At 38.2% G+C, this 21,865-nt stretch overlaps 5 protein-coding genes across 7 annotated transcripts; 4 read left to right on the forward strand and 1 right to left on the reverse strand.

Annotated features, from left to right (window-relative positions):
* Positions 1-95: 95 nt before the first annotated feature.
* LOC111778971 (adenylylsulfatase HINT3) lies at positions 96-6,485 on the forward strand. Its single transcript, XM_023658989.1, has 8 exons — positions 96-475; positions 2,414-2,626; positions 2,735-2,790; positions 4,160-4,217; positions 4,951-5,017; positions 5,438-5,493; positions 6,077-6,130; positions 6,214-6,485. Exons 2-8 carry the CDS (start codon positions 2,417-2,419, stop codon positions 6,343-6,345), a joined length of 633 nt encoding a protein of 210 aa, XP_023514757.1. The 5' UTR covers positions 96-475; positions 2,414-2,416; the 3' UTR covers positions 6,346-6,485.
* Positions 6,486-7,694: 1,209 nt separating this feature from the next.
* On the forward strand, positions 7,695-8,372 carry LOC111778972 (photosystem II reaction center W protein, chloroplastic-like). 2 transcript variants are annotated; one of them, XM_023658990.1, is made up of 2 exons: positions 7,695-7,883; positions 7,953-8,372. In XM_023658990.1, the coding sequence occupies exons 1-2, from the start codon at positions 7,787-7,789 to the stop codon at positions 8,270-8,272; spliced, it is 417 nt and encodes a 138-aa protein (XP_023514758.1). In that variant the 5' UTR covers positions 7,695-7,786; the 3' UTR covers positions 8,273-8,372. The 2 variants fall into 2 exon arrangements, with proteins under 2 accessions (XP_023514758.1, XP_023514759.1); XM_023658991.1 differs by having other exon boundaries at positions 7,956-8,372.
* Positions 8,321-10,754, reverse strand: LOC111778970 (phospholipase A1-Igamma1, chloroplastic). Its single transcript, XM_023658988.1, has 3 exons — positions 9,562-10,754; positions 9,266-9,492; positions 8,321-8,655 (listed from the first exon to the last, which is right to left on the reverse strand). The coding sequence occupies exons 1-3, from the start codon at positions 10,708-10,710 to the stop codon at positions 8,412-8,414; spliced, it is 1,620 nt and encodes a 539-aa protein (XP_023514756.1). The 5' UTR covers positions 10,711-10,754; the 3' UTR covers positions 8,321-8,411.
* A 168-nt stretch (positions 10,755-10,922) lies between these two features.
* LOC111778966 (RAN GTPase-activating protein 1-like) lies at positions 10,923-14,445 on the forward strand. Its single transcript, XM_023658981.1, has 2 exons — positions 10,923-11,189; positions 12,543-14,445. The coding sequence occupies exon 2, from the start codon at positions 12,554-12,556 to the stop codon at positions 14,171-14,173; it is 1,620 nt and encodes a 539-aa protein (XP_023514749.1). The 5' UTR covers positions 10,923-11,189; positions 12,543-12,553; the 3' UTR covers positions 14,174-14,445.
* A 2,285-nt stretch (positions 14,446-16,730) lies between these two features.
* LOC111778127 (F-box/LRR-repeat protein 17-like) lies at positions 16,731-21,157 on the forward strand. Of its 2 annotated transcripts, none has more exons than XM_023657790.1 (11): positions 16,731-17,412; positions 17,895-17,999; positions 18,195-18,339; positions 18,422-18,606; positions 18,749-18,853; positions 19,486-19,583; positions 19,697-19,914; positions 19,992-20,058; positions 20,172-20,257; positions 20,407-20,505; positions 20,809-21,157. In XM_023657790.1, the coding sequence occupies exons 1-11, from the start codon at positions 16,832-16,834 to the stop codon at positions 20,872-20,874; spliced, it is 1,755 nt and encodes a 584-aa protein (XP_023513558.1). In that variant the 5' UTR covers positions 16,731-16,831; the 3' UTR covers positions 20,875-21,157. The 2 variants fall into 2 exon arrangements, with proteins under 2 accessions (XP_023513558.1, XP_023513559.1); XM_023657791.1 differs by having other exon boundaries at positions 17,898-17,999.
* Positions 21,158-21,865: the final 708 nt, after the last annotated feature.

The following is a 21,865-nucleotide window of genomic DNA, read 5'->3' on the forward strand; positions in this document are numbered from 1 at the left end:
ATTTGATATAAAATTTGTTCTGTTCTCTCTAAAGAAAGCAGTTTTAGGCCCAATAATCCAAAGTCCAACCCAGAATGGCTCTCTAAGGCATAGCGTAGAGACTAGAGAGCAGCCATTCGTTTTGGAATCTCATCTCTTTTCTTCTCTGTCACCCACAGACACAAACTCTGCAAAACCAACGCCATCAAACTCTGCAAAACTCCCTCAATCACCATCCCCCCACTACTTTCCTTCTCTCTTTCTTTCACCCCACTGAGCCCTACCGGCTACCACTCACTTACGCCTCTGCTCTTTCTCTAACCCAGTTACTTTTTTAGCTCACTTAACCAAATTTTCTATCTGGGTTCCAAACACTCAGTGGCCAAATGGGTCTCGCTACAAATTGCTGATGGATATGGGGCTCTTTAATTGATACAGGATCGAGACGAAAAAAGAGCTGAAAGATTTGGTGCAGAATCCGGGAAGCTAGCTAGAGGTGAATCACAATTCCTTGTGCTAATTTTTGCGCTGTTCATGAGATGCTCTGTTCTTGTAACTTGCAGCTTTGTTTTAGCAAGGATTATATTGTAGTTTGCTTGGTTTGGTTAAACTTCTGAAACGGTGCAAATGTAAGCTTTGACTTGATTTTCTGGATTCGGGTCCATTGGCACAGAGGAAGGGAACTAATATTTTGGCCTGGTAGTAGAAGAATTAATGTTTTAAGTCCTGTTTTTGGTCCTTTGTTTCATTTTTATGTCATTTTTTCAATTAGAATTTCTTGAAATCTTGTCGGGCTTCCTTGTGTTAGGATTTTGCAAATAGGGACTTCAAAACAATCATGTTTTAAAAGTGTAAAAACCAAATGAACTTTTTGAGGGTACAGGTTCCGACATAGATGGATGTTTGGAAAGTACTGATACTAAATAGACAAAGCTGAAAGTAAAGGGGGCAAATATAGGATTTAAACTCGGGATAGAACAAAATGATGTGGAAAAGGATTAAAAAACAAAAAGAAAGAACAACGGTCATGTGGGTTGGAAATAGTATCTGGAAATACTTTTGGGTTGGGAAGTGTAAATTTGTTGAATATTGTTGTAAGATCCCACCTCGGTTGGAGAGCAGAACGAAACACCCTTTATAAAGGTGTGGAAACCTCTCCCTAGCAAACATGTTTTAAAGCCTTGAGGGGAAACCCGAAATGGAAAGTCCAAAGAGGACAATATTTGCTAGCGGTGGACTTGGGCCGTTATAAATGGTATCAGAGCCAGACATTAGGCGATGTGCCAACGAGGAGGTTGAGTCTCGAAGGGGGGTAGACACGAGACGGTGTGCCAGTAAGGATACTGGGCCTCGAAGGGGGTGGATTTGGTGGGGGTCTCACATCGATTAGAGAAAGGAACAAGTGCCAGCGAGGACACTGGGCCCCAAAGGGGGTGGATTGTAAGATCCCACATCGGTTGGGGAAGAGAACGAAACACCCTTTATAAGGGTATGGAAACCTCTCCCTAGCAAACACATTTTAAAGCCTTGAGGGGAAGCCCAAAAGGGAAAGCCCAAAGAAGACAATATTTGCTAGGGGTGGACTTGAGCCGTTACAAATGGTATCAGAGCTAGACACTAGGTGATGTGCCAGCGAGGAGGCTGAGCCCCGAAGGGGGGTAGACACGAGGCGGTGTGCCGGTAAGGATGCTGGGCCTCGAAGGGGGTGGATTTGGTGGGAGTCCCACATCGATTAGAGAAAGGAACAAGTGCCAGCGAGGACGTTGGGCCCGAAAGGGGGGTGGATTGTAAGATCCCACATCGGTTGGAGAGGAGAACGAAACACCCTTTATAAGGGTGTGGAAATCTCTCCTTAGCATACGCGCTTTAAAGCCTGGAGGGTAAGCCCAAAGAGGACAATACCTGCTAGCGGTGGGCTTGGGCCGTTACAATTGTTCAAATGATCAAAGTATACTGAATATGGCAACAACATGGTTATTTAGTATCTATCCAGTAACTCGGTAACTTTCATTTGCAATTCCTACCAATTCATCACTCCATTCTCTTAAATTTAGTGTTTTCGTTTAATAATTGAAACGGGGCTTCTTATCTTCTTCGTTGTAAGATAGTTTTAGCCATTTCAAAATTACTCTCAAACATGCTCGAAGTTTCGAATGCTCCATATCCAAATTAGGGGTAATGGGTTAAAATGTATAAGAGTCAGAAGTGAGGTATTTCCATGTTGTATAGGTGATGAGTAGATGACTAAATAGAGCGTGTCTTGATTTCATTAAGGACTGTTTTCTTGGAGGAATGAACTTAAAACACTAGCTGATTGCAGCTGAAGGAGACTTTCTCAGTGGCTCTGTTTGTTTTTATCAAATTCTCTACATGTGTTACACTATATACTTATGGCAATTCACAATTTGACTGCAATACTTTCTGCTTTGGATAGTCCATGGAGGCCCGGAGGCTTGCCATTCTCTGTTCGCATCTCCGTCCAATTAACTCGGGACGTAGTCGAGCAACCCCCTCACATCTTTCCTCTTCGAACTGTGCTTCGGTAGCCAAGAGTGAGCAGCAGCTAAATTATGATCCTCACAAGGGGAGTCTACAAGATGGTTGTGTTTTCTGCAGGATTATACTCGGCGAGGAACCCGCTTTTAAGGTACTAATTATTGTGTTCATTTACGATTTTCGTGTCATCGTTTAAGGTTTGCTTTGTGAGATATGGACATTTGAAACCAACATTAAGAGATGACATTTTAACTTGCAGCTCTATGAAGATGATAGTTGCCTTTGTATATTAGATACAAGACCATTGAGTAATGGGTAAGGTATCATTCCTCCAAGATGCAGTACATGTTTATATAGTTGTTATGTTGGATATTAGCTTAGACTCATTTTGTCTGATGATGTATCTGCGTGATACCATTGAATATGACTTAGCTTCTATGCAATGATGTTAGCTACCTACCACTTTTCTCGTGTAAAATTATTCATTGTTGCATGTCACTAGGTAGCTAACATCATTGCATTTATGTGAGATTCCACATTGGTTGAAGAGGGGAACGAAACATTCTTTATAATGGTGTGGAAACCTCTCCTTAGCATAAGCGTTTTAAAACCGTGGGGCTGACGGTGATAATAACGGGCCAAAGTGGACAATATCTACTACGGTGGACTTGGGTTGTTACCGTTGGTATTAAAGCTAGACATTGGGCGGTGTGCTAGCGAGGACGTTGGGCCCCAAGGAGGTGGATTGTGAGATCCCACATTGGTTGGAGAGGGGACGAAGCATTCTTTATAAGGGTGTGGAAACCTCTCTCTAGTAGATACGTTTTAAAACTATGAGGCTGACGACGATACGTAAGGGGCCAAAGCGGACAATATCTATTAGTGGTGGGTTTGGGTTGTTATAGTTGGTATTAGAGCTAGACACCGGGCAGTGTGTTAACGAGGACATTGGGCCCCAAGGGGAGTGGATTGTGAGATCCCACGTTGGTTGGAGAGGGGGACGAAGCATTCCTTATATGGGTGTGAAAATCTCTCCCTAGCATACGCGTTTTAAAATCGTGAGGTTGACGACGATACGTAACGGGCCAAAGTGGACAATATCTATTAGCGATGGGGTTGGTTTGTTACAGTTGGTATCAAAGCTAGACACCGTGCGGTGTGTTAGTGAGGACGTTAGGCCCCAAGGGGGGTGGATTGTGAGATCCCACATTGGTTGGAGAGGGGATGAAGCATTCTTTATAAGGGTGTGGAAACCTCTTCCTAGTAGATACGTTTTAAAACCGTGAGGCTGACGATGATATGTAACGGGCCAAAGCGGACAATATCTACTAGCGGTGGGCTTGAGTTGTTACAATTTACTTGACCTATATATTTTATTATATCCACTCCGAAAAGCTTCATCATTATCTTAGATCTTTTGGAAACTTCAAAATCTTTTTCCTTAATCGTGCAAACTACGTTGAATCAAGCTCGGCTTGAAACCCTCGAGGTCTATGTCCTATTCCATAGTTTTAAACCGTAGATGTATCGTGGATGTGTTTAGGATACAAGATCCCGTGGCGATGCGCCATTATATAGTTGACCTTTTAAATGTGACTTTAGGCTTCCTAATCTAACTTAGATATATGTTGATTTGAATTGTTATCCCCTTTTAAGGCTCTTCTATTTATTTTCCATATCTCAGGCACTCTCTAATTATACCAAAATCTCATTATTCTTCGTTGGAAGCTACGCCTCCTTCTGTAAGTAACCATCCACTTAAGCTATACGTTCTAAAGTAATTGTCAATATATGTATATATATATGCATGTTTGTTTTTGTACATACGTGTGTGAGCTACCCTGTGGCACATACGTGTGTCACAGTGTGGGCGAGCGGGCCGAGACGAGTGTCTCGGGCGACTTTCTTTGAAATGGATTTTTGAAGGACAGTACCGGACAGCACGGGTGTGCCGGTATTGCGCCCTAGCCCGCGTGTTGGAGGTTGCTACATACACCCGCTATCTAGTACGGTATCCATAAATGACTCGACATGGGCATAGGAGGGCCAATGGCTCGATAGAACCCGGATGGATGGATGTTCGGGAAGTCCCAATGAGATGAAAGACACGCGGGCCCATTCTCGATTGCATGACCGAGCGAGTTATGATGGCCGACGACATCCCGAGACTTGGGATGACGTCAAGACATATGGACCCTGTCGGTGGGGATCGAGATGGCAAGATGAGATGTGACGTTGCATTGAGAGACCTTGGCCTGAGCAGAGCCAAGGTCGAGCCTAATGACTTGGCCTAGTGTAGAGGCAAGTCGGATGTGTCGTAGACGATTGAACATGCACGCACAGGCGGCGTGTGTGGTTGAACAAGCTTGGATTCTGAATATATATATATATATATATAGGTTCTCTCATTTGTTTGTCGATTTTCTGATGATTTATGTATTTATTTTGTCTATCTTCTATCTACTTACTGAACAGGTGATAGCTGCAATGTGTTCAAAAGTTCCATTAATTAGCAATGCAATCATGAAGTCTACCGGCAGTGGTATGAACCGACATTTATTTGCTTCATTCTATGTTTCTGTCTTCTCTCCTGTTTGTCAAATGTTTGGTTTTTCACATGTTGGGAATTCAGGCATGTTTGAATTTGAACTTCATGTGGTCGTGTTTCTGGTTTGAAAGACAGGAACATACAATCTTGTCCCCAGTTAATGTTAATGTTGTTCTGAAATGTGCAAGATAATTCGAGCATTTATTTATGTTTAGGAACGTATCTACGATAGCCGTATTGTCTGTTGACTTTTACAAACGCTTTTTATGTAACAGCACAAGCACAAACCCACCGCTAAAAGATAGAGTCTTGGTTCACGTCTAATTTGATCTATTTCCCATTTTTTAATCTGTGTCGGATGTTTGTTGCTTCAAGTAGTTTCAACTGACATGAAGACAAACTTATATCATGCAGATTCATTCAACTTATTAGTTAACAATGGTGTGGCTGCTGGTCAAGTTATATTCCATGTAAGTTGTAACGCAATCTCTATTGTTGTAACCGTCCAAGCCTATCGCTTGTAGATATTGTCTACTTTGGCCTGTTGCGTATCACTATCAGCCTCACGATTTTAAAACGCGCCTACTATAGAGAGGGTCTAGTCTTACTCTGACCAGTGTCTCGTACCGTCCGGTGACTGGCTCTGATACGCTGGGCCCCCAAGGGGGGTGAGCTGTGAGGGCCCACGTCGTATCCCTTATAAGGGTGTGGAACCCTCTCCCTAACAGACGCGTTTTAAAACCATGAGGCTGACGACGATACATAACGGGCTAAAGCGGATAATATTTGCTAGTAGTGGCCTTGGGCTGTTACACTTACTCTTTTCTATGCCCCTTGTAGTCAACATAGGTTTCAATAATGGTGCATCGGTAAAATCCCATAAACATTTGCATTTAAACTAAATTCTACTCGACCAATTTAAGCATAGCTCAATTGAGTGAGGAACTACAACCCTGACTAGTATGTCAGAAGTTCAAATCTTCTCCTAGTTTGTTGAAAGCTAAAATTTACCACAAATCTTTGCTAATCTTTGTGTAAGCTTGAAACTATCAGACTCACATTCACATAATTCCACGCAAGGCGAGGGATTGCTTATGGGAATCCGAGGTACGTGTTACCAAACCAGTTGATATTGTATCTTGAACGATCGAATCATCAACGCACGAACTATAAACATCGAGTTGATGCAGAGTTTGCAGAGAAGAACGCTGAAATTTGACGAGGAGGCGTCGAGGCTAGCCGAAAGCATACAAGAAATGCTACACAGCAGCAAAGAGAATGATAGCAGCAAGGTTCAAGAATCAAATCTGAGTGGAAATTAGCAATGTAATTAGGGTGGTGTTGCAATTTGAGCTGTATTATTTTGTGTACCATATTCATGTAATGTCAACTACAGTTTATTCTTTTTGAGTACCACAAAATTTGAATACTTAATAAAATGGAAGGCTTGCTTGGTTGTAAAGTTTGGTTGTGGTTCGACGTGGTATATATGTTCGACCAAGAAGATAGAGATTTGACATAAGTATATAGAACGGAGTACGAGTATGAGATTTTAGGGATGGTGAGTACGTGTACTCGGGTATATATGTTCGACCAAGTGGATAGAGATTTGACATAAGTATATAGAACGGAGTACGAGTATGAGATTTTAGGTATGGTGAGTATGTGTACTTAGGTATATATGTTCGACCAAGTGGATAGAGATTTGACATAAGTATATAGAACGGAGTACGAGTATGAGATTTTAGGTATTGTGAGTACGTGTACTCTTTTTATTTATTATAATATTTTTTATATATGAACGGGGTCTATTCATATTAAAACAATATTTAAAATAAAATATGAAATTTTGGTAATACTATAAATTTTTTCTTAGAAAAGAAAAAAACATAATTTTAATTAATTATTTTCTTTGTTTTATAGCGTGAACATTTTATTATTATTATTATTATAAGTGCAAATAGAGATGTCCACGTGGCCCGGACAAGGAAGCTTTCTTTGTTTCTATGCCTGTCACCTATTTCATTTTTTTTTCTTCGTGAATTTTTTCATTTTATTGTTGCGGAGATTTCCTCGGTAAATTTTTACTGTTCGTTATTTTTTTTAAAAAAATAATTATTTTAAAATTTTCATTTTTTAATATAATATTTATTAAAATTTTGTAAAAAAAATATTTTTTCAAAGTAGTTTTTAACATTTAAACTAATCTACCATATAACTTTTAATTTAAATATTACAATTACAATCTCAAAATTAACTAATTTATTTTTAATATAATAAAAAAAAATATATATATATATATATTAAAAATATGGGTTAAAAAACATATTTATATTTAATTTAGTACTCGACCCCATTTATCGCGATTCCCTCAATTTTCGTCTAAACTGAAAATTCTCTCCCCATTTGACGGAGAGTCTGGACCTTACGAATAAAATGAATATCTCTAAACACAAACGACTCGAACATAATCAAATAAATAAATATCAAAGGCATCTTTGTTTCCTACAAAATAATCAAATATATATAGAAAAAGAAAATATAATTGGGTAAACGAAAGATGAGATGACACGTGTAGACTCACAATTGGGCAGAAGTAGATGAAGGATATCAAATGAATGGCTGTCCCTATGTGTAGCTTTGTGTGTGGTGGCACTCATTGACATAAACCAATAATATTAATCTTCACAAACCCTTTCATCTCCGATCTCCATATTCCATTATTTTTCATTTTGTTTCCCAAAGTTGAACGCAAAGATCCCAATGGCCGCCGTCGCCTCCGCCTCTGCCGCCGCCGTCCGCTCTTCTCTGGTTCAGAGCCGCCCATTCCCGGCGGCTTCACCCACCACCTTCCTTCTTGGTGAGTTCTAGATTTTGCTCAAAATTGAGTAACCATTTAAATTATTTGAAAATAATTAATTATATGTAGTAGGATTGCCTGCATTGGGTAAGAGAGGAGGAGTAAGGTGTTGTGTGGATGGAAAGGCTAATGGAGAAGTGGAAAACAATTCGTGCAACTTGGAGATGGGCGCGTCGTTGATAGCTACAGCGTGTGCTGCAACGATGTCGAGCCCGGCCATGGCTTTGGTGGATGAGAGACTGAGCACCGAAGGAACTGGTCTTCCGTTTGGTTTGAGCAACAATCTTCTCGGTTGGATTCTGTTGGGAGTTTTTGGTTTCATATGGACATTCTATATCGTCTACACTTCTACTCTCGAAGAGGACGAAGAATCAGGCTTATCTCTGTAAACAAACTTGTCATCTTATTATTATAATCGTTGTGACTAATCTTAGAAGCTTCTATTGTTCAAATATCAATGAAGAAGAAGGAAACGACGTTCTAAATGGCTTCTGATTTCATATGAATTTTGAATGAACAAAAGAAGATTTAGGAGTCAAAAGTTAAGCCTAATTGTTTGAGATGGTGGTGTATATCTTCAGGATGATCGTCAAACTTTGATCTATCAGGTTGTATCCAACGACCATCCTTATTCCTTATCATACCTTTGTTTTCGTCTTGCCTCCAATTTGGTGGGACTAAGTAATGATCTTTAAGAAAATCACAAGCCTTGTTCACCAGCGCCGGATCTCTCCCACTCGTTAACACGAACCTACGGCCCTTTCCATGGTATCTATTTCACCAAAATCAATTCAAATAAGTTTAAAATTACTTTCAAACCGGAGTGTTCTAAAATAAATAAATAATCTAATTATTAAATTTAAAACAATACCCAAGAACAAAATTTGTAATTTAACAAAACATTTCTCTTCAACGTGCTACCAAACTCAATCATCCTACCAAACTACCATATAAAATTCTCACTTATCATAATGCATAATTGTCCCTATCGTCACAGTTTAATATAATATATTCATGAAATATTGTGAAGAAATAATACAATATAATAATGTCAGAAATATATCCCAAATCCTTGATTTTTTTTTTATTAATATATATATATATTGAAAATTTGGTGATATAATATTATCCTGTTCAATCATTTTAGATACCCTAGAAGATAATATTCTTTTAATATATATATATATATAGTATTATGGTTATTAATTTATTATATTTTTAGGGTATTTTAACAAGTAAATGCCATTTGATATTGTTATTTAAATAATTATGTGACATATTTATTAAGCTAAAAATGATGATTTCACATGATATAGAATTAGCAAAATGAATGGTAATTAGTATAATATAGGAAGATAAAAAGAAAAAGGTCAGAAAGTTACCCATCAAGTAAATGTAAGTGAGCTTCCAAATTATGTGCACAAACGGGGTCGTTTGTATCCTTGAGGAACGGTGAAATTTTATGATCCAATTTTAACTCCACGCCCACGTGTGAATAACTCCACGGTAATTCCTCAGCAAATTTCATCACAGCCGTTGGTACGCTTTCGTTGATTAAAAATCCTGGCGTCTTGGGTACCACGTCATGGACATTCACCACTCTCAATACCTGTTTTCATTTTAATATTATTATTTCCACTAATTATTATTAATTAATTAATTAATTAAGATTAATTACCTTAACTCCCAATTCTTGGAGGCGTTCCTTGAAGGAGAAGTTCCCAACTCGGGGCCCCGAGAATGAGAAAACCGCAACCGGCACAACCCGACCGTTCTCCAACCGGTTCACACCCATTTCCGCAACGTCGAAGCCGCTCAACACCGCCAGAGCGCTTCCCAAACTGTGTCCAGTGATCGTAATGCTCATCTCTTCTCCGGCGAATCTCTCCACCAACCGCTTCACCTCCGTCACAATCTGCTCTCTCGCTGACAACTTGCTGTATCCACAACCTTCGTCTTTGTCTGTATACAGAGCCAGAAATCCCGATTCCGCCTTCACCGCCAAATTAGGGCATGGAATCTTCGCGGCCGCTACTGGTTTCAGAAAATCCATTAGATCCACGATCCATTCCAACCGCGTTACGGTGCCTCTCCACGCTATGGCGATGTCTCGCCGGCCGAGGAGTTTCGATTTCGCGTCGTTTGATACCGCGACGTAGCCGATCCAGTTCGCGTTCTTGCTCCATACTTTTGGCCATCGCGATTTCTTGAAGAAATTCGGTAGGTTGATGTTTGATGTTGCGTAGAGGTACCGCGTTACTTCGTAACCTCCGCTTTCCATTCCGAGTCGTTCGAAGAATTTGCTTCGACTAAATCGACAACTCCCGCAGTATTTCGAGAACGGATCGTAATCGAAAGCGTCGTAGCAGGATTGCGCCATTTCACCGTAGCGGATTATCTCGGAGCGTAGGAGATCGTTCATCGGATCAAGCAACCCGGTCCAGTCGTTGCTGCCATGGATTTCTCGCCAGGAATTAGCGATTTCTGCTGCCACTGATTCGTTTTCGGTATGTTCATCTCCCTCTGTTTGTTTTTCGAGGTCTGTAATAATGGAGGATGTGTCTCTGATTCTTGAAGCTACTTCGTATGTCGATTGTCGTCGTCGTCGTTGTGTTCTCCTTGTACTGAATAATCTGAAACCATGAAAGTGACGATTTGAGGTTGAGAAATGAAGTGAAGAAGATGATTGTTTGGATTGGTGGAGTGAGTTTGTGATTGGGAAGAAGAGGACATTGGAGAGGTGAATCGCCATTGACGATTGAAGCTCGTGCGAGGAAGATGAGGGAGATGAATCGGAGAAGATGATGCAATGAAGTTTGTTTATCATAGTAAAATAATAGACATATGATCAAAAGTCAAAATTTAGTCTCATATTTTAAATTTTAGAAAACAAAAATTAATTATATAAATCATAATTGAACCTTTTAAAATAAATAAAAAATATATTTCGCAGAAATAAATATGATTAAAACCATGGGGGCTTTTTGGTAATTTCACTTGAAAAGGCAAAGACAAAAACCCGTAAAAGGGACGCTTTGATCTGAGTTATCATTTGATCCGTTTGGATTCGATTGGAGTTTCATCATTTCCCTCCAATTCTTCACACGCTCTTCGCTTTCTCTATCACCAATTTTTCGATGATTGCCCTCCGCCGCCCTCTGTAAAACCTTAAGATTCTTGCATAAAATTTCCCTTTCCTGGGAGATTTCTGAGGAAAATCATTTTTAATCCGTTTTCCTCCCCATTTTCTCCCTTTTTTTTTTCTTTCTAGGGTTCCGTTTCTGAGGATTTCCACTCTCCTCCCAGGTATTGATTTTATCTTTCTGCGAACTTTATCCTTGTTTTTTTCAGTTTTTTTACGCCGGCGATCTTGTTGCGTTGTATCTTTATATGTTCGATGAGTTGACGTAAAACTTTTTGTTGTTAAGATCGTACCGTAATCTGTGTTCCCAAATGGTTCTTGTTATAGTTTGATTTGTAAATTGTTCGCTTTGTGGAAATTTATTAAGGTGTTTTAGATTTCGTTTCTTTCGCTTTTGTTCATTTGTTTTTTTTTTCTTTTCGCTTGCCCTTTAAATTCCCCCTTTTTCCTGTTCCATAATCTTTTTGGGGGGTTCCAATAAGTTTGTGTATGTTTATGCCTCGTTTCATTCCTTTGAAAGTCTAGGAAACTTAACGGCAGATGGGAACGATCATATTAGAGAAAATCCCAATTATAACAATTAACATGATTCTTGGTGCTAGTTTTTAGATGGCTTTTAACTTTCGTGGTCGACCATGCCGTGTATCTTTATTGAATTCAATGTGTGGGGTTTACGCTTTTGGTTTTTGGTTGTAATTTAATGTGCTTCCTTGAATCAATTCCCCTTTCTAAAAGAGAGAGAAAGAAGCATCCCTTATGATGTGATCGGTTTTGCTGCTTGTATTCGTGGCTTTTTGTCCAATTTTCTCAGGAATGTATGAAGTTTAGTATCCTCTATTGTGTTGTAGTACTTGGTTTAGTACTTCCAACGTGCGATTTCTGAAACTAATCGTAATGATACGTTTTCAACTTTTACAATAGGAATTGTATGCCATTAAAACATCCATTGTCAACCTCTTGGGAATCCTTCATATCGAGTTTTTGTTATTTTCAGCATATAACATTTGATTACTGCTGAATTCATTTTTAGTTAATAGTTTGTTTGTTGGTCTTGCAACTGCGTAATTCTGCCATTATGTAAATAAACATCCAATTAAGCTTCATGTCATCTTTCTAAAAATTTACATGGGAAATTATATTTATTCCCTGATGGATTATTCATCAAATTTTATGAGTTATTCATCAGATACTTTGATGTGTGTGATACTTTTCTATTCTGATATATTTGCCCGTATGGTATAAGATAGGCTAGTGACTCACTGGGAAATTTGATATTATGAAAATAGTTGAATCTTGCTATATAGTTTTGTTTCTAAATTGATGGCTGTATGGCTTAGCATATACATTTAAGGACATTATTTGATATAGGGATATAGTATGTGCCTGACGATTTTCCAATCTTCTGTAAGATGTTAGATTAAGCTGGGAAATAAATCCCAACTAATTTCATTTTTCCCTCTGAAGTCTGAAGGTTGATCATTATTCAACGTTTCTTATTGTGGCTCGTTTTATTGCAGATTATTTTGTTATGGATTCTGCAGCCCAGACATTCCCACCTCGTGTGATGTCAATTAAATTATGGCCTCCAAGCCAGAGCACTAGGTTCATGCTCATAGAACGAATCATCAAGAATCTTACAACACCCTCCATTTTTTCCCGGAAGTATGGCTTATTGAGCAAAGAAGAAGCAGAGGAGGATGCCAAGAAAGTAGAAGATATTGCTTTTGCAACTGCAAACCAACACTTTGAGAAGGAGCCAGATGGCGATGGGAGCTCTGCAGTTCAAATTTATGCCAAAGAATCTAGTAGGCTTATGCTGGATATATTGAAAAGAGGTCCTGTATTAAAGGAGGATGGAGAGGCAATAATATCTGAGAGGGCAGCTGCCAAAGGAACTGTTTTTGATATATCAGGAGGACGAAGGGCCTTTATTGATGCAGAGGAGGCTAAGGAGCTTTTAGAACCCCTAAAAGATCCTGGAAACCTGTTTACAAAGATCTGCTTTAGTAATAGAAGTTTTGGCTTAGATGCTGCTCGTGTTGCTGAACCGATCTTGATGTCCATCAAAGATAGGTTGACTGAAGTTGACCTATCAGACTTCATTGCTGGAAGGCCTGAAGGTGAGGCTCTTGAAGTCGTGAATATTTTTTCTTCAGCATTAGAAGGTTGTGACTTGAGGTCTCTGGACCTCTCAAATAATGCCATGGGTGAGAAGGGTGTCCGGGCATTTGGGTCCCTTTTGAAATCACAGAAACATTTGGAGGAGCTTTATTTGATGAATGATGGTATTTCGGAAGAAGCTGCAAGAGCAATCTGCGAGTTGATTCCGTCTACAGACAAGCTTCGTATCCTTCAGTTCCATAATAACATGACAGGAGATGAAGGTGCAATTGCAATTTCCGAAATCGTCAAGGGTTCTCCTGCATTGGAGGATTTCCGTTGTTCCTCGACCAGGGTAGGTTCCGAAGGAGGAGTGGCTCTAGCTGAAGCCATTGGGACTTGTACCCATCTCAAGAAGCTTGATTTGCGCGACAACATGTTCGGGGTGGAAGCTGGAATTGCTTTGAGTAAATCTATATCTGCTTTTCCAGGTCTTACTGAAATTTATCTTAGTTATTTGAACTTGGAGGATGAAGGAGCTGAAGCATTGGCTAACGCCCTCAAAGATTCTGCTCCTTCCCTCGAAGTTCTTGAAATGGCTGGAAATGATATAACTGCAAAAGGTGCTGCCTCAATTGCAGCCTGTGTAGCAACAAAGCAATTCCTTAGTAAGTTATATTTGGCTGAGAATGAACTGAAGGATGATGGTGTGATTTTGATTAGCAAGGCACTGCAGGATGGACACGGTCAGTTGAGCGAAGTCGACGTGAGCACAAATTCAATTCGAAGGGCTGGGGCAAGATTCTTAGCTCAAATATTAGTGCAGAAGCCAGGATTCAAGTTGCTAAACATCAATGCCAATTATATATCTGAAGAAGGGATCGACGAAGTGAAGGACATATTTAAGAATTCTCCCAGCATGCTTGGACCTTTGGATGAGAACGATCCAGAAGGAGAAGACTACGACGAAGATGCTGAAGAGAATGGCGATCATGACGATGAACTTGAATCGAAACTCAAGGGCCTCGACATTAAACGAGATGAGTAAGAATTCCACAGGTCTTGTTTTTGTTTTAGGTTTGTTTGCTATTTATTGATTTTTGTTTTCTGTATGTGGGGTAGAGTTCCATACCAATGTTTAACCAAGTGTAACAGATCTCTGCTATTAGCCAGGCATTATTAGTGTTCTAGTTTAGAGATTTTTGAAGAAAAATTAGATGCTTGCTGGTATTTCTGTAATTTGCCGCTACTTTTTCAATCTCTATTTCTTGTTGGCGTTGTTAAATTGATACAGTTCACCCAGAAGTTTCGATCACGTTATTCACCGACAAACCTCTCGTCTCGTATTTTGTTTAAACCCTTCTCCTCTCGAGGTGGGGATAGAAAAGCCTTTATTTTCATCATCCTAGTCTCCATTTTCTATTTTGTTCTATATTTGTGTAAAATTCAGGAAATCCCCGGATAATTAACGAGGATGATAAGCGCCAACTATGCTAGATTTTGCAAAGCTAGAGGTCCTAGAATCCTTGCAAAACGCTTACAGAGAAAGCTAACTTTCTAACTTAACGGATTGATTCCAACCAAGAGCTAGTTAGAAGATGAATGACTCTTAGTTCGAATTTGAAATTTATGATGGTCACTCTTAGATACCAAGACGACTCACTCCATAATTAGTTTGATCATAGCTAATCCGCATCAATCGACAAGGTTTGAAAGAAACATACCACCCAAAAGATTTCAACGACAAAGTCTTTGTATTTCATTTCAAAATTGAATATGACACGTCAGTCACTCCATTATTTTCTTGATTTGATATTTGAATTCTCTTTCTATTGATCAGTTGTTGGATTCATCATAGGATTAAGTTCCTCACATAAAATTTTTTCTATTATGAATTGCAGATCATAATTTAACAATGTTTTTTGAGTTCTAAAAATTTATAAAGTAACAAAACTCAACCGGGAGCAATTTAAGAACACTTTTGAGATTCACCCATTTCGTCTCGATGTCAAACAAATTAACATATAAAAATATCGATATGTCGAAAATTAATTCAATATTTTTTCATTTAAGAAAGTAAATATTGTAATTTTAGTATCATAATTTTTTCTTTAATTGTTATCTTCATGCGTGTAAAGACAATGTCTGTGGGTCCAACACACGAAGATGTAGTGAGAGAAAGTGGCACGTGCGATCTGACACACCTTTCGTATTTTGCCACCGAATTACCGAAACTGCCCCTCAATTTTGCCGTTGAGGTCCAACATATCGCTGGCATCTTTGACCCGATTTTATTTTTTTTCATATTATTTGAATTAAAAATAAAAAAAATATTGTCGTTTGCGGACATTTTAAGCAAGCATGTTACTTTATTCCTAAAATACTTCTATTTGTTATAATTGTGAGATGGAAATCAATATGAATAAATTATTCTGTTTTTAAAAAAGCTATTTATTAATGAGTTTTACAAATAATTTATAATTTTTTTACATTAATTTTTATTTATTTGTTGCCAATTTTAATATAATGCTCAATATCGTNAAACCCTCTAAATAATTTCAGAATTAATCAAAAAGATATAATAAAAATTTGAATAGATAATTATACGAACATGATCTTTCATATGATTACCATATGCTGATCGTGAAAATATAATTTTTAAATTAAAATATTTCAATATTAAGAGTAAGATAACTATTTAAAAATCTAAATTTATTCACATTCTAAATACTATTTTAAATTAATGTAATTTCATAGTTCACTGATTCAAATTTCGCACCTAATAACCTCGATATTCCCTGTATATATGGTCACGTTATTTACTCACTATCCATATAAACTAACACGAGTCATTTCAGCATATTTTGTCTTCACTCCCGTCAAATTTAAAATATGTCATCCAACATGATCGAGTAAATGTAAAGAAAAATACACCTTATTGGTATAGATAGTAATCTTCAATTCTTTTTTTTAGTCGTCATATTTTTATGACTACTTTCATTCGAATATAGTCCTGTAAAAATAATTTTTTAATAAATTTTAAACTTAAAATATATATTATATTATTTGGTGAATTAATGTCCACCCAAATAAAAATAAAAAAAATCCTTCACATTCTTAAATGACTTAAATGCCCCCCAAATAATTTGCCTAATTCTTCCAACCACCCATTAATTTTTTTAATACCTTATTTTTAATGTCATCTTTAATAATAGTCGTAATAAAAGTTTAATACATTTCGCTCGATTTATTAAAAATAATTTATTAATAATAACATGATTAAACATGGGTATGCATTAAAACGACATAAATGATCAAAAGACCAAAATGACCATGATTTTTTTCGGGTTTAATTGAAAGAATTAATATTTTTAAAATAAATTTTAATTTCATAAACTAAAACCAAAATAAATAAATAAATAAATAGAAGGCTGAAATGGAGTAATAGTAACGGATAGATTAGGAGCAAAGCCCTCACGTGCTTTTCTCCAAACTTCCAACTCAGCAAAATCAACGGAAATGGGCAATTTGGTCATTTCACTATGACACGCTCCACCTATATAAATAATTTTTCCCCCAATTCTTTCAAAATAAACGCGCGAAATCGACCCTTTCTCCCGCGCACTTCCTCTCTCATTTATCCCAATTAACCCTTTTTTTTTTCTTCTCCATCTCTCTCTCTATCACGATTCCCTCCGCCGCCGCTATGGAGCGTTTCCACCACCCCCAGAGCGGCGCCACCACCACTAACAACTCCGATCTCAAGCGCGGCAAGAAGCGTGGAAGCTATAACTGTGGCCGATGTGGCCTCCCTAAGAAAGGCCATGTTTGTAACCTTACTCCTTCAACTACCAATACCGCTACCACTTCCCCTCCCACTACCGATTCTTCCAATTCCGCTCGCTGTTCCACTATTGACCCCTCATCTCACGTTCATCTACGCCGTGCCCTCTCCTTTGATGATGCTGATGACCTCCGCAGCGGCTTCCACTCTGATTTCGATGACATTGACGAGGCTGAGCCGGTCTTTGATTATCCCGATATCGATCCGGATTCCTCTGGATGCTTGCCTGCGAGTTGTCTTTGGGAGATTTTGAGGAGGCTGCCGCCGGCTGGGATTTTGTCGGCGGCGAGGGTTTGTAAGGGCTGGAGAGAGACTACCAAGAAGATATGGAGAGCGGCGGAGGTGTTGAGATTGAGAGTTCCGCCTAAGGCTCAGTTTGGATTTGTTGGTTCATTGTTGCAGAAGTGTTCTGGACTTGTGACACTCTCGCTTAGATTGGAAAGGTTAGGGTTTTTGATCGGACACGGTTTAGATCTATCGGTTTATTTGACGATCTGGTTCTGATGACTTAATGTGACAATAACTTTAATTGAACTGTTAAAAATCAACTGGATCCGGACGTTGTTGAACTATATGTGACTAAAAGTGTGTAGCTGAAGTAATTGTGATTTGATCTATGATGAACTAGAGTAACGAGGACCTGATTTTTTTAAATCCATGGTTTTTGATGGCATTAGTACTTTTAGTTGATGATTTTTGATTCCGATGAAATTTATCCGTGGTTGACTAGGTTGTTCTTCAACAACTCCCTAAATTTAGCTTGCAATTACCGACTTGCTAGCTCATGAGATTTTTTTTTACTGTTCTTTTTACCTTTTTTTTTTTATGAGATTTCTACGGAATTTTGGAGATCAGCCTTATTGAATACTATTAGGAAATGTAGTTGGAAGATCTGAGTGTTTTAACATATAAATTAATGTTGTAGCAGCGATTTGGATTCGATGATGTTGGCTTGCATTGCGTTCTCATGCCCTAATCTTGAAGCTCTGGAGATCACTAAGTCCCAATCATCAATAAATCGCATCACAGGGTAATTCAATACCTATGCGTCTTACTTTGTCTAGTACTGATTCTGTTTTGTTTATGTTCTTTTTGTTGATCTGTGATTATAATTGACTATGTGAAAGTGGTGAGATGAGAAAAATAGTGACAACTTAAGTTCATAGCTGAAAGTGTGATCCAATGCCTGATGTTTGGCCATTTTCTTTTTCTTTCTAATATACAGTGGTGAGCTTGGTCGCTTTGTTGCCGATAAACGTTGTCTTAAGAGTCTTAAGATGGAAGGTTGTTCTAGTTTGGGGAGTTTTTCCCTCTGTTCATCAAGTCTCGGCACACTATGGCTTTCTGATCTTTGCTCCCTTTCTAAGATGGTTATACCTCTTTTCCTTGTATCTCTTACAATGGCTAGCTCTCTGGAATAGAAATTTGCTCATCCACTTACTATTTTGACAGGCTTTCAATTGCCCCAATTTAAGGGAGATTTCTTTGGAGTTTTCTCGTCATGAAAATGATAGGACTGATCTTGTTGCGATGGTTGATGGCATGGTAAGGGGCTGCCCAAGATTACAGAATGTACACATTTCATCATTCCGTCTATCACATGCTGTAGTACTAGCACTCACAGCTGGACAATTGAGGTTTGTGCTACTAGTACTATTTTAGCATTGCAATGAGCTAGTGCCGAGTAATTTTTCTTCCTTTCTTGATTGTTCAGGGTAGATCCTTTGTTTTCATGAATAATACCGTGGATTGATGTTTTTCTGTTTTTGCATTGATCAGGGGATTGCGGATGCTGTCACTTGTTCTTGGAGCTGACATCACTGATGCATCTGTTGCTTCTATTGCTTCAAGCTATCCAAACTTGGAATTGCTTGATCTTAGTGGGTATGCATTTTTTTAACTAATCTCACACGCCATTGTAATCTTGAGATTAATCTAGCAAGTGCCATCAAGGGTTGATGCAAGGAGTCAATGTTAAGAATCACATGTTTGTGTGAATTAATAGAACTGTTGCTTCTATTGCTTCAAGCTATCCAAACTTGGAATTGCTTGATCTTAGTGGGTATGCATTTTTTTAACTAATCTCACACGCCATTGTAATCTTGAGATTAATCTAGCAAGTGCCATCAAGGGTTGATGCAAGGAGTCAATGTTAAGAATCACATGTTTGTGTGAATTAATAGAACTGTTGCTTCTATTGCTTCAAGCTATCCAAACTTGGAATTGCTTGATCTTAGTGGGTATGCATTTTTTTAACTAATCTCACACGCCATTGTAATCTTAAGATTAATCTAGCAAGTGCCATCAAGGGTTGATGCAAGGAGTCAATGTTAAGAATCACATGTTTGTGTGAATAATAGAACTGATCTTGCAGTGAATTGCTGAAGAATTTATTATCTCTTGCATTTAAAATGCTTACTTAAATCTCTAAAGCAAGCTTTTTGATATCAAACTATTCTGAAGCGATAATTAGTATGAAAAAGATTATCTGAATCGACCATTGATTTGGTTTTCAGGTCCAGCATCAGTGACAGTGGAATAGGAATGATCTGTAATGTATTCCCAGATACATTGTCTAGACTTCTCCTTGCCCTTTGTCCTAACATCACTTCAAGTACTTTCACATCTCTATATCTGATTTTTGTGTAATTTCATTTTTTATTTAAACTTTTGAGTATGCTGGTTCTTGGTTTCCGATCACTGATGAAGTTGCATCCTCATCTTCAGGTGGCATACAATTTGCAACAGCTGAATTGCCACTTCTTGAACTCATGGATTGTGGGATGACTATTTGTGACCCTAATTCTCAGGATTCTACATCTGAAATTGGTGATCATGAGTTATCTAAACCGCCAAACTCCAAGTTTCACCTCATTTACCAGAAGCTGATCATCAAACATAACCACCTGAAAAAGCTGAGTTTATGGGGTTGTTCCGGTTTAGATGTGAGACTCTTTAGTCATTAGCTATCAAATGTTTACACCATTATTTTCTGCATTCTTAATCTGTTCTTTATATGCAGGCTCTATATCTTAACTGCCCACAACTAGATGATCTCAATCTCAACTCTTGCAAGAATTTGCATCCAGGTGATTATTTTTCCCTTGCCTCTTAATTGATGATCTCCTTGAAACTGACTATTATCCATATATCGGATTGCAAGTTCTGCACCTAATAATGTTGAATATATGTGTGCTCCCAGAGAGATTGTTACTTCAGTGCCCCAGTTTACGTAATGTGCATGCATCAGATTGTGAGGAGTTATTAGTTGGAGCTATTCGAAGTCAGGTACACAAATTGGCTACTTCACTTTATTCTCCTATTGCATTTGAGGATTGGTTATCTGGAAGAGTGGGAACAATCCGTGTACACGGTAGATGGCTCAAGGATGGGCTAGAATTCTGATGTTAATGTGCATCTTTTTTTGTCCATTTCAGCTTAAAAAGGCTGCTTCACCCGAGGAGAACCTACTCTCATGTAAACGCTTGGCAGATGGCTCAAAACGTATTAGAGTTCCACCTCTTGTCAGTTCACTGGTAAGTCAGAAATTCTTGTTATTAGTATGGATGTCTAAACCAAAAGGTTATTAATAAGAACATATGCATAGAAAGATCTAATATATAACTTAACCATCAGCTTAACACAATTCACGTAATATCATTTCTTTCTTAATTGATGTTATCAATTCACATGTTACGACTTCATGATTCAACTAATATCCAAATCTACACATGCTGGGAATATTAAAAGTATATACATAAAAGGATCAGATATTTATGAACTTCGAGTTGTTGAATTTAGTAGTCATCCTGTTTTCTTTTCCCTGTGTTTGTTGGCAGTCATCTGATAATGGTTCGAAACGAAGAAGGGTAGGAAGCCATCACTGTAATATTCATGTGTGTTGAACAGTTGAGAAGCAGTCTTATTTTTTCTGGGTGTACACTGATAATATTTGTGAGTTGTGAATTATTATTAGCCAATGATGGTAGAGTGCACCATGCCAGGCCATTTGGGTTATATAGGCATAGTGCCTCGCTTCTGTAAACATTTCGCTTTGTAACAGCCACTCTTCCTAAAACCTCATGTTTCAGTATGGAGTATAGTACCCAGAGCCAAGCCATAGATGGAAAACTCATTCAGGGTTATAACTTAATTTTTTTTCCTCAATAAAGAATAATAATTATTTATGATTACATCATTTGAGCTATACTTGAGATTCCAGTTAGATTTAAGTTCAGGTTCTCGAGGTTCGTTCTCGAGGTTTTCGAGCATGAGATTTGGAGTTTAGATCAAACACTTGGAGTTTATATCTGGACTCTCATGGTGACCTCCACTAGTGACGGCTCTTGGTTTGGTTTCATCCAGCTTCATGCTTGATTCAATTGATGCATATGTCAGTCAAATCCATTGGTGAGATTCTAACCCATGAATTAGTTTTTGATGAAGGCTCAAAGTGTCTTGAGACTAATTTTGGTTTCAGTTGGCTAAATGGGCATGCCATAGCTCAACTATGATCAGCCTGATGTTTCTTTAGGTTTGCCATATCGATATTATATCGACACCGCCATCATTCTCATTAACGAGATAACTTGGCCTTTTGATATTTCGATCTTCTACCTTCAATGTAATGCTTCTATAGATGTTAGCTTGCATTGTGTCCTCATGTTGGTTCAGTTCAACTTAAACTAATTACCAAGTAATTCGTGAACCAATTCAATCGAACTGATAGCTTTGAATTGAATTGGTTCGATGAAGTCTTACCGGTAAAGCCTCTTTAACATTAAGATGTATTTTAATGTCCCACAATTATTTTCTTGCTACAACATTATCTCTAACAACCTTTTCTCTTAGTTTCAGTCCAAATTAAAGGCGAAAAAACACACACACATGCAAAGA

The sequence above is a fragment of the Cucurbita pepo genome, chromosome LG17, assembly GCF_002806865.2.
Source record: "Cucurbita pepo subsp. pepo cultivar mu-cu-16 chromosome LG17, ASM280686v2, whole genome shotgun sequence".
Classification (NCBI taxonomy): domain Eukaryota; kingdom Viridiplantae; phylum Streptophyta; class Magnoliopsida; order Cucurbitales; family Cucurbitaceae; genus Cucurbita; species Cucurbita pepo.